Source organism: Coffea eugenioides, unplaced genomic scaffold, assembly GCF_003713205.1.
Source record: "Coffea eugenioides isolate CCC68of unplaced genomic scaffold, Ceug_1.0 ScVebR1_847;HRSCAF=1594, whole genome shotgun sequence".
Classification (NCBI taxonomy): Eukaryota; Viridiplantae; Streptophyta; class Magnoliopsida; order Gentianales; family Rubiaceae; genus Coffea; species Coffea eugenioides.
The window spans coordinates 1-12612 of record NW_020864721.1 but is presented as its reverse complement, the minus strand read 5'-3'; the positions used below and the strand labels follow the sequence as shown (position 1 = coordinate 12612).

At 35.5% G+C, this 12612-nt stretch overlaps 1 protein-coding gene, 1 non-coding gene and 1 pseudogene across 2 annotated transcripts; 1 reads left to right on the top strand and 2 right to left on the bottom strand.

Moving 5' to 3' along the window:
- Window positions 1–6848: 6848 nt before the first annotated feature.
- LOC113759015 lies at window positions 6849–7000 on the bottom strand. The gene has a single exon (XR_003466944.1). It is a non-coding gene; the product is annotated as a small nucleolar RNA snoR135 (small nucleolar RNA).
- Window positions 7001–7331: 331 nt separating this feature from the next.
- LOC113759014 lies at window positions 7332–7455 on the bottom strand (annotated as a pseudogene).
- Window positions 7456–10305: 2850 nt separating this feature from the next.
- Window positions 10306–12402, top strand: LOC113759012 (zinc finger BED domain-containing protein RICESLEEPER 2-like; the record flags this gene model as incomplete). The annotated part of the gene is made up of 1 exon (XM_027301651.1): window positions 10306–12402. A coding segment is annotated over exon 1 (2097 nt), but the record flags the coding sequence as incomplete, so codon positions are not given.
- Between the last annotated feature and the right edge of the window lie 210 nt (window positions 12403–12612).

Genomic DNA, 12612 nt, shown 5'->3' with positions numbered 1-12612 from the left:
GGGGGTTTAAATGCCAAACTCCAGCGGGGGTTTTATAGACATGGTCAAGTTTGATAATGTTAATCTCTGTACGTGCCACATGCATTGGCTTTGAATTATTTCAGAAACCTTCCCTAAGGTTTTTGTGAATACCACTTTATACTTATAGACTTTTGAAAATCTCATTGACCTCCCCTAAATCAACTCTTTTGCAACATGTTCAGGAACTAGGAGCAAAGTAAGAATAAAAGATTCATTTAAGTAAACAGAACATATTGTTACTTCAAAATTGCCCTTTTAGTTGTCTTTCTTGTTCATTCATTACCCAAAATCCATATGAGGATTAATAAAAGATTTAAAAGCCAAGGAAAAATTGTATAGTGGTTGTTATTGTAATGCAACTAAATTTAGCAACAATAACTATTAAGCACATCATTTTCGAAATAGTAACAGTTACTTATGCTGCTGAAAATGCATATGAACAGAGTTGAGGTGAAAAAAAATCGAAACATTGATGCACAGATTTTGAAAATATAAAGTAAAGAATTAGAAAGAACAAGTAAGGTCTCTTAAAATTTAAGAGGGAAGTCTTACAATTTGCCAAATCTTTCAATACTAGTGAACAAAATTGTTGTTCTAATTGCAAGGCCACAGCCAGAAACTTTTGAGTCACAACCAAAAATATTTTTTTTTTGAGAGCAGAGAAAATTAAAAAAACCCTAAAACAGGCTCTAATTTTGCTAGTAAAATAATAATAATATGAAGGCAATGAAATTAATGAGTTGAACAGATTGAGTCAAAAATGGTAGGTAAACTGGTGTAAAAAAAATTGCACTTTCAAATATATAAGATTCTGATTTGGGACTGAAATATATTTGGCACTTGCATTAAAGATAGGGCAAAATTAAAAAGGAAGAAAAGCAAAAGAAGACAATCATACCAATTTTTTTTTTGGTTGGAAAGTATTTTTCCAAAATGAACCTATAGTATTGAGGGTAAAAACATCAATTAGTGACTTGTGATGTAGACTTTGAACGACAAGAGAGGTAAGTAATATTTTTAGAAGTTTAATAGTGCTGAATAATATTTTCAGAAGCCTCAAGGGAGATTCCTAAAATTATCTCTTGTTTCTTTAGGTTAGAAACCACCAATTGTGTTGGAACTTAATTCAAAAAATCGTTCACAATGTTCTCATATTTTGTTAAATCAATGTTTCCATTTTTCATTTTTAAAATATTAATTTTACGTCTCTTACAAATTCAAATCTATAAAATTTGGTGCCTCTTAATTTTTCAACCGCTTTTAGCCTAAAATCACCACGTATCTCACATGTTACTATTTTTTAGGCATGAAAAGATCAAATCTCCGCCCTCACAGGGGTGGTCTAGCAGTAAGCGAGCTTGTAAGGACTCTTGAGATTTTGGGTTCGAATCTTATTCTGGACTTAAACCCCTGTGACTCGTCCGAGGTCACTGCATGGGGGCCATGACACACTCTTCTGGTTTGATGTGACGGCTCGGGTCCTAAAGGTTCGAGAGTCCGGACATGTTCCGGATTAAAAAAAAAAAAGATCAAATCCCGTTTGTTTAGGGTAATTTCTTCAAATATTGTTAAAAAAAAAGGTTGACAAAACGAATTGAGTTGTGGATCTATTCTTCATTTAGGGGCACTGATTTTGTCTATGGTGTGGCACGTGTATTTCATTCGACACTGAAACACTTTTTTTTTAATTTTGAATTTGTTTTTGAAATGTTACTTTGTTTTTTTAATTTTCGAAATAGGGACAACATACTACGTGACGTCCCTATATTGCAAAAGATCCCCTCCAAGAGGGACCCTTCTGTCAAAACAAAAAAGAATAAAATAGGGGTTTGCATGTACTCCACTACGTGCCGGATTTGCTTTTAATTTACCCATTCACAATAATTTCATTGTTTTCCACATTTTTTTTTCATTCCACGTTTATGCACGTACATGAATAGTTGCGGCAGCCGCCTTTGTATTTATTTTAATATATCGCAAAACATATCACCAAATCCACTGATCTTCTTCGGAGTCTACGTACCTCACCCTGTTGATGCCTTAATTTGCTGCCCTTCAAAATATATTATTGTCTATTACTGCCATTTGCTAATCAAACAGCAAATAAAGCTAAAACATTAATTTAACAGCAGCTAGTACGATCGTATTGATCATACAATTAATTAGTTCCCAGAAAAATGAAACAAAAAGGATTACTATTTTAAAACTTGATCACCATTTTTTTTGGGGAAAAAGGAAAAAAAAAGAAAAGAAAAAAATGGGTCTTGAAGTTTCGTATGTTGCATCATCAAGAGGGAAAGGGCAGAAACTAAAGCACCTAACAATATATATGCACACCAAACTGCACCTAATTAAATAACCACGGCCCCCATCTTTTTAATTTTTTGGCAATATAGTACATGTGAAGCCTATTTTGAAAATTTTTTAAAAAATAAAGTAACACTTTTAAAAAATTTAGAAATTGAAAAAAAGGTATTTGGGTGCTACATGTAGGGTTGCAAACGAGTCAAGTCGAATCGAGTTTTGGACTTATCGAGCCGAGCTCGACTTAATAACAGGTAGGCTCGAGCTCGACGAGCCAAGAAAATTGAGTTCGAGCTCAACTCGACTAAGGAAAAGCCAGGCACGAACTCGAGTCGAGTCTGGCTCGCGAGCTGCTCGAATTGTCAGCTCGTAATATAGTTTAAATTTTTGACTCGTAAGTAGCTCGTTAACTCAAGTTTCTGGAAATTATTCTAATAAAAACAACAAATGATTAATTTTCTTAATAAATAATAAAATATTAGGGATATATATGTAATTTTACTATTAAAATAAAAAATAAAAAATAAAAAATATATATATATATATATATACTCGAGCTTGTGAGCTAACGAGCTTAACATTTTGAGCTCAAATTCGATTTGGCCAACTCGAGTTCGATTCGAGTTCGATATTGATCGAACTCAAGTCGAGTTTTGACTCGAACCGCTCGCGAGCGGCTCGATTCGTTTGCAGTTCTAGCCACATGCAGTACATGGGGTATGACAATATCGGTATTTAAGAACAAATCCAACACTGACTAGATTTTGCCGACTTTTTTTTAAACAATATTTCAAGAAATTAGCCCATTTGTTTAGGGGCAAAAATAAATATGAATCAGGTTTGATCTTAATTTTTTGAGGAGAAAAATGAATATAATTCAAATTAAACTCCACTTTTTTAGAGAGAAAAATAAATATATATTAAGTCATTTATTTAACTACAAATGGTATCTAATTTTTTTGCTCCTAAAAAATAATTACATCTAAGTTATGTGACAGATTCAGATGAAAAGTAGTGAGAAACTTAGACTGGAATCAAATTTTACTGATTTGAATTTGTATGAGACGTAAAATTAACATTCTAAAAGCGAAGGCTGAAAAATTCGTTTGGCAAAATGTAAGAAACTTTTTGAATGATTCCCCAACTTCACAGCAACAGTGAGTGGCCTCTTCAACTTCATTAGGTCAAGATTATCTATCAAGTATGCCCATCAAATCACTTTTTCCCATTGATAAACTTTGTAAAATAAAAGAGCATGTAGAACTTTTTAGTTGATGAAACTCTAGATCCCGCGCCTTTATCTTGAATCTTAAAGAAAAATCCCAGAACTCATGTTTAGACAACTATTTCCTCCTAGAAAATGTTCCGAGTAGTCCTATGTATAATATCCTAAAGTCCAGCACCTAGTCCAAATGTCCAAAGAAAGCGGGTTCGCGCGATTTTCGACCAAGTCCAGCCAGCACAACTTGCGTCCATTCTTCTTCAAGTTCAATCTTCCACACGTTCAGGCAAGTTAAGCAGCTTTCATCATCAAGCTCAAGTTTCACGTGCAATTCCAAGCCCATTTGCATCAAATCCTCCTAAAACCAAAAACACAGTCATTAAAATGCACCGATTATTCATATAAAATTATACCCCTACCATTAATTTGACAATGAATGATATGAAGGAAAGAAAGGACGTCACCTATTAGGACACTTTTTCTAGCATCTTATCTTATCTTGGTTGTGCAAAATAAAAGGGCTTGCTGCGTACACATTTCAACATCCAACTGCTGAACTTGCGTAAAATGTCCTCTTCCTGTCAATGAGTAAAACATGTACATAGGGATGACAACGGAGCGGGGTTGGGGCGGGGGACCCCTCCCCCATCCCCCGCCCCGTTGCCTACAAACTCCCCCCGTCCCGCTTCTCCCGCGAGGGTGGGGTTGGAGCGGGGGACCCTTGCCCCATCCCCCGCCCCGTTGCCTACAAACTCCGCCCGTTCCCGCTTCCCCCCCAGGATTAATAAAAATTTGTTATATAATTTTATTATGATTAAATTTTAGCAAATAATCAAATACTAAAATATCAACACATCATCAAATTATTATTCATTGTAATTTTGCAATTGAAATTTATAAAAACAATCAAACAAAAATTATTTGAATACAATCCAACATGATGAAATAAATATAACTAAAGTAGTCAAGTTTTCACTTTTGGCACAAATACAATCACTAATTCATTATTGTGCTTGTGCTTTTTTTAAGAAAAAATGTTATTGTATTAAGTGTAATTAGAGATTTAGTATAAATATATTAGTAAATTTAGTATAACCAATTAATAATTTGTATTAGTACACATATATAATTATTAGTAAAATTAATAATATCAATTATATTATCTATACTAATAGACATCATATAATACATATAACTAATAATATCATTATCATAAGTTTGTAACTAATTAAATTAAATTATATATATAATTATATACACACATATATTTTATATATTTATTTTTTTAAAGCGGGTGGCGGGGCGGGGGTACACTTCCCCGACTCCCGCTCCGTTTCTAAGTGAGGGGAAAAAAATTCCCCCCGTTCCCGTCCCCGCCCCAACCCCCTCCCCATTAGCCCCCCGCAGGGCGGGTGCCATCCCTACATGTACAGTTTACTTCTTGAAGGAACCGAGACATTCATTGCATCTACAAAACAAAAAATGTCTCCGGTTGGGTGTCACTTCACTCTTCTGGGGCGTATTGGCGTGGAAAAATATGTAGTCGCAGCAATGGTAACACGACAATCGCAGAAAGAAATTGTCGTTAATTGGTGAATAAGACGACACCACGAGATATTCTCTTATTTAGCGGGTCCCTAGTATTGTAAATTTGATTAGGTTTGATAAAGTTTTTATCTCATATACATCACAACGCAAAAAATATTATAATAATTATTTTAAATAATACTCTATCCAAACAAACTATTCAAAATTCACCCATAGTATCACGTGTCAGCGAGGGAAGTTGCTACAGTAATTTTGGGTCTTTGCTTATCTTATAGTAAAATATTGCAAAGCATATTTGCTACCCTTCAAAATAGATTATCAAAACTTGATCACTTCTATTTTTTTTTTTTGGGAAGAAGGGAAAAAAAAGAAAAGAAAAGAAAATGATGGATTTTGAAAAGTCATAACACTTCTTGAAGATGATTTTTTTTTTTCGAGATGATAACTGTTGTATAACCTATTCTATTCTAAACTACAGGGGAGGGAAAACCTAAAGATGCTTGTGTTAGAGACTAACAGGTTTACAGATCTTATTAGACCAAAGGAGTGTTTTGACATCACCTTTAAATTTTTTTCGTATGTGTAATTTTTTAAACTTCAAGAGAACTCAGTAAAATTGTTAGAAACCTTAGGGGAGATTTCTGAAATTATTCCATAATTTATTTATAAAATTGAATGTGTGTGTACTTTTTATTTTAGGAAATTTTGTATTTGAATAATTTTCAATTTTTATGGAGTTTCTTAATACAAATATGGAAAGCGTTTTGAAAGGAATATTTCTACTCCAATTATGCTTTTGACTTTACGTTTATTAATTCAATCCTCTCTACCACCCCCACCTTCTTCTTCCATGAATTCAAGTAGACTCCATTAGCATTTTTAGTTACAAATTTTGCAAGCTCTTTGGTCATTAGTTCATTTAATCCTTAGTTAATTGTACATATTCGCGTACTTGGTTCCATTTGGTCGTTGGCAGAAAGCAACAGTGGATTAGCTCTAGAATATACTATCTTTAATTAATTAACAACAATGATCAGTTAAGAAGGATACATATATCTAACCTAGCATGTATATACATATACTAATAATTATTATCCTACCTTGCATTTATATACTTTTCCGATTTAATCTTACCTACCCTCCCTTGTATTTATTTACTTTTCCTAATTAATGTTATATTTTCAAAAAATATAACATCTAAAATATATTTTAACAGACTTTTTTATTAATTTGATATATATTACAAATAATTACTGCCATGCCATTGCTCCTTTAAGATGGAAAAGGAAACCTTGTCACACGTCATCACTCCACGTAGGTGATGATAAATTGCTAATGAGTATATTGGTGATATATAAATAAATAAATAAATAAATAAATAAATATATATATATATCATTATTCTACTCTCATAGGCTGTGTATACAAGACTATATTAAATAGTTACTCTTATCGATCGTGTATACGAGGCAACTGGAAACGTAAAAGCACTTCTGAAATAACCTTACAATTGAAATAATCTTAGACTAAGCTAGAATAGGTTATATAAATATTATCGTTACAATTAAAAAAAAAAAGTAATTCAAACAACCTTACAATCTGGCATACTTGTTCTGACATTTTATCATTGTTGGTTTAGAATAGCAAAAGTTTTGTCCACGGACGCATATCAACATTGGGCTTTGAACTTTTTCTAAAATATCTGGTTTGGAAAAGCTCATATGTCAGACTGGTTAGCAAGATGGATATATAAAAATGCCGGGAAGATGATTGTTGAAGGTTTTCAACAAGATAATGAAATACAACTGCCCATCTTCCCAAAAAAAAAAGAATATTGCAGAGAACTCTTTCGAGCAAAGTGCAATGACAAATTAGCACAACGTCGATACACACAATCCCTGCTTTCTATAACCATGAGATGCGGACACTAAAAACCCCAACCCACATCGAAGTGAATCATGAAAGTTATGTTAGGTTGAAAGGTATGAAGACTTGTCGTTTACTAAACAATTATCTTCCCCTCATACCAAGGGACAGAAAGCTCCCATTCTGCCAGCTGTTCTTTACTTCAAAATTGAGGGCTGTAAATAAGGTTGCAACAGTTTATCAATTTAAGAAATTAATACTAAAACATCCATGACAGACAAGCTAGCCTGAAGCCCACAAAATCCCATTAGAAAACACCAAGTTATCCTTGGTTTGTTCTAATAATTAAAGGAAGACGACTATATAATCAAAATGTATCATCGTTTACTGAACCGTGGATCATGAAGCCCAAGAGGTTCACCCAATAACAATGCCAAGTTTTTTCTCCTAAAGTTTACGAGAGACGTGTTCACATTAAACGGCATGTCCAATTAAAAACTTTAAATAGCGAAAAAAACATACATATAGAGCAGGAAAAGAACTAAATGGCCATCAAAAAAGTAGATCAAAGCCATCGATACCTTGAAATGAACACGGAGATCAGATCCCCTAGCTTTGCAGGCTGCATTTTAAAAAATTTTAACAAAATTAGCGCACAAGCCTAAAACTTCGATGATAAAATTTTTGAAACAAATCCAAGAATGAAAAAAACAAAATCAAAATCTAGTTTAAAACCAAAAAAAAAAAAAAAAAAAAAAAAGAGGGAGGAAAAGAGCAATTACACTTGGTAGGGTTATCGGGTTCCCTTTAGTACTTCACCTGAAAAAGCACCCCCAAAATACCAAAAAGTTGTTATAATTAGAGCATTTTGACATGAAAAGTCAAAACCAAATACGCTATTCAAAAATTAAACAAGAATTAATTAATTTTCAATTTCTGCTTCACATGCTTTTTAAAAAAGTAACCCTAATCTAATTTCCAAATCCAAGTTAAACAATAAACAAGTTCCAAATGTTTAAAAATTATTCGTAAACCCCTACACTTTTTGAACAACCAAACAACAAAGTTAGGTCTCCACCACCGTACCCCCACATCTAGGACCACTACCACGTCACTTTCGGTAACCCCACCACCAAAATATTGCTACCCATCCAACCACTGAATATGCTAGTTATTTCACATTTAAAGGTTCCAACAAAGTTACATACCATAAGCGAGAACCGGATCAAAGTATTCATTTTGCGGCCTGATTGCCACTCCATTGTTGCTTCAATGTCGATGATACCCAGCTATTGTTGAACCCGACAGTGCTAATTGTCTATTGCTCTTCTCCCTCCTCAAAGATCCTCAAGGGAAGATGAAGAGGGGTAAGGAAAAGGGGTGTGGTTCGACTTGTTTGGTTGGGTTAGGGAAAGGGAAAAAGATGGAGTTGTTCACTTTTTGCTTGGAATATACGGACAAAAATGCCCTTCTTTAAAGCATACTGCCATTCGTGTGATTTGGCTTTCCGGTTGCAAAACCGGATAACTAGCCAAAAGGGCCACGGGTTCCAATTTTACAAGTTCGAGGGCTAAAAGTTGACTACAAATAGTTAGATGGCTTAATTTTACCTAAACTAAAAGTTCAAGGGCCAAATGGATAATTTGTCCCATTTAATTATATTTGGCCCTAAACCAATTCCAACTCCGTTCGTTTTCGGAATATGATCCTGGTGATTAGAACTAGGGGTGCAGAGAATTCGAGTAGCTTGAATCGAGCTCGCGAGTAGCTTGACTAAGTACTCGACTCGAGCTCGAGAAAAATCGATCTCGAGTCGATCTCGAGCTAATTGCTACAGTAAATCGAGTCGATTCGAGTAATTAGGAACAAGAAATTTTAGCTCGTCGAGTAGCTCGAGCTCGGTGACATATATGTATATTTTATATATCAATTTACCCTTTTAGGTTTGTTAGTTAGAATATTTACGGGCTTAGTCAGCTATATTGTAATAATAATGAAGGGTGAATATGTAATTTTGGTTGAAAACTAAAAACGATGAAATAATGAATCCGTCCTTCATTCGTCTTCGGTGCTTCACTCTTCAGTTCATTCTTCAGCCTTCAGTCCTTCGCTCTCAAATCCCAATCTCTCAAGTCTTTGGCTCATCTTCTCAACTATCACAGTAGAGACATCTGAAGCTTTAAACACTTCCGCAGTTCAAGCTACTCTTCCTTCTTCCTTCTCCTGGAGCTCAAAATGGAGTAGGTAGCAGTAGCAGCGTGAGCAGCTCAGCAGCCGAACAATTTCAAATCAAATCAAAACCCACCAAATTCAACAGCTGCATTTGACAAATTGAGGTACTTATTGTGCATTTGTGTAGTAAATATGTGCATTATGAGGTTAAATTTGATAAGTCTAATATTAATTTTTAATCTCCAAACCCTAACCAAAAAAATTGGGGGCTGCAGCCTGCGATTCAATATATTCCATTTGCGTATCTCATTCGCTCTCCATTGCTGCATTGGACCTTTGAGGAAATGGAAGGCAGCTCGATTCCTTCAACAAGTGATTCGGCAGTTGGCGCTACAGCTCCAAGAATTGGTAAGTTTCTTGACATTGGCTCTAAACATGTTTGTGGATTTTTCTTTGATGTGAAAATGCACTGATTTCAGTTGGATTATTAAGTGTTACCTAGCTAGTATATTAATAAGATTAATGAGAATATTCAGTTATGTTCTTAAGTTGGTCATCTAGAGAATAATTTTGATGCTATCTTATGCAGTTTTATTTAACGCAACAAATTATTCCAGGAATTAGAAAAATTAAAGACAATCTTCATTACTGTTGGTAGTTCCTTTTTGGTAGTTCTCTTAACCTGGCAGCTAGTAGTTCATGCTGTTTAGATGGTTCGTTGCCATTTTAGTGTGTGTACTCTTGCAGGAGTTGGCTTGCAGTTGCTTGATTAATTTTGTTGCTTGTTATGGTTTGATTTCTTAATTCTTCTGCAACTTTTAATCTGAAATATCCTGATGGTTGGAGTTCAATCTGAGAAATTGTGCTTGGAATATATTGTTTGGTGATGGTGACCGTGTTTGATTTTTTTTTTTGGTTGGTAAGTGCTCATAAGATCTAACCCTTGTGCTTATGATAGGAATATGAAACACTAAGAGTTCAATGCAAATATGTTTTGATGCCTATCAACTTAAACCACATGACTGTTATTCTTCCAGTTGCTGAAAGTTATCTGTGCAGCAGAAATATGAGCAATCTTTAGTATGATTGGCCTATTTTAAGCTCTGTATCATGCTGCAAATGTTTGTACTGGAACTCATTTCAATGCAAATGTTTGTTTTTCTATTAAAGGCATGTCTATTAGTCCACCCGAGGTTACTTCAATAGCACGTGTGTCTGGGGCTGATTCATCCACACCAGTCATGATTGATAGCCCAATATTTGTAAGCCGTGATGGCTGTGATCCCACACAGGAGGGTGGTGAAACACAAGAATGGGGAACCGAAGACACCAATAGGCACCAAGGAGACGCGGCTGAAGATGATGGTAAATTCCGAGTACCTAAAAGGAATAAAACATCTGAGGCATGGGAAGATTTCGACGATTTGGAAGAAAATGGCATATATTATGCCATTTGTAAACATTGTAGCAAGAAACTAAATCGGGGAAAAACTAAACAAACCAGCAGCATGTGGAGGCATCGAGAAAACTGTTCCGTTAGAAAAGCCAAGCTTAGGATGGCTGAGCAGCAAACAAAGATTAACTTTCAGCCGGCGGATGAGCGTTTTTCAACTGTACCACCATTGCACACGGGCAAATTTGATATGGAAGCAATGAGAGAGGCTGCTGCACATTGGATCTTGATGCACGAGCATCCTTTCACAATTTTGGAGGAAGAGGGTTTCAACCTAATGATGAAACGTGGCTGGCCGGAGTGGCAGAAGATCTCACGTATGACAACTAAAAAGGATTGTACACAGGTGTACGAGATAGAGAAAAAGAAGTTGAAGAACTTGCTGAGGCAGGTACAGAAAGTCAGCTTGACCGCTGATATGTGGAAATCAAAGAATCAGAAAATTGAATACATGGTGGTGACCGGACATTGGATTGATGGAAATTGGAAGCTTCAGAAAAGGGTGTTAAATTTTGTTCATATTCGACCACCACGTCGAGGAGTTGAGATTTCGGATGCAGTTTTTAAGTGTGCAAAGGAATGGGGAAATGAGGAAAAAATTCACACTATTTCCGTGGACAATGCCTCAAACAATGATGTGGCCGTGAGATTGTTGAAAGATGACTTTGGGAGATGCAAGAAGCTATTGGGTGGAGGAAAGCTGTTTCATGTTCGTTGTTGCGCCCATGTCTTGAACCTTATGGTTCAAGATGGCTTGAAAGAGATAGTAGACATTTGTGAAAATATTCGAGATAGTGTAGATTTTGTGAACAAATCTGATGGTAGGGCATTGCTATTTGCAGAAATTGCTCAACACCTGCAAATTCCTGGAAAAAAATTGCTCCATGATTGTAGGACGAGATGGAATTCAACATATGAAATGTTGAATTGTGCTATAAAATATAAAGAGGTTTTTCCTCATTTTCAAGTTCGAGAGCCCCTTTATGAGTATTGTCCATCTTCAGAGGATTGGGAGAAAGTTGTGAAAGTTTGCACCATTTTAGAGAAGTTCTACACAGCCACGCACATAATTTCGGGGAGTGAGTATCCAACTAGCAATCTATTCCTCCCTAAGATTCTAAAGGTGAAGAAACTCTTGGATGCACGAGTAGATGATGAAGATGATTTTGTCCGGGGTATGATTACAAGAATGAAGCTCAAGTTTGACAAATACTGGAAAGAGTGCAATTTATTGATGTCCATTGCAGCTATCTTGGATCCTAGACAGAAAATGCGAGCAATAGAGTTTGCCTTCCCTAAGATGTATTCCACATATGAAGCTCAAGAGAATATCACATATGTTCGAAAAGCCATCTTTGAGCTTTATGAGGAGTACGTTGCTATGGGTACAAGTGGAAATGCAGGGGAAGGTTGTTCATTAAATCTTGCATCTGAAATAGTGTGTCCACCTCGAGCAAGTGCTGACTATTGGAATGATTTGGATGAGTATTGTGGTGAACTCGAATCTGATGAACCCCATAAGAGCGAGTTGGTGGATTACCTAGACAAGCCTCGCCAACCTATTGGGCAAAATCCAAAGGATTTCAAATGTCTTGATTGGTGGAAAATCAACCGATCAGCATACCCGGTACTCTCTCAACTAGCAGCTGATGTATTGGCCATTCCTATCACTACCGTCGCATCTGAGTCCACCTTTAGTGCTGGAACTAGGGTGATTGATTCATACCGTGCTTCACTTGCTCCGGAGACAGTTCAGACGTTAATGTGTGCAGGCGATTGGTGTAGAAATTTACACGGGGTCAAAAAGAAATTGAAAGTAAGTTATATCTATATAAATTTGTTATTGTAGAAATAAATTAATATTTATTAGTTTGTTTATTGATTTTAAAGTATTATGACGGGATTTTTTTATATCAATGCAAGTTTAATTCCGAATTTACACCCGTTGGACTGCAAGTATACAGGTCGCAATTGTAGTACGAGATGTGTATCGGGTCGATCCCACGAGGAGCAATTTAAAACAATT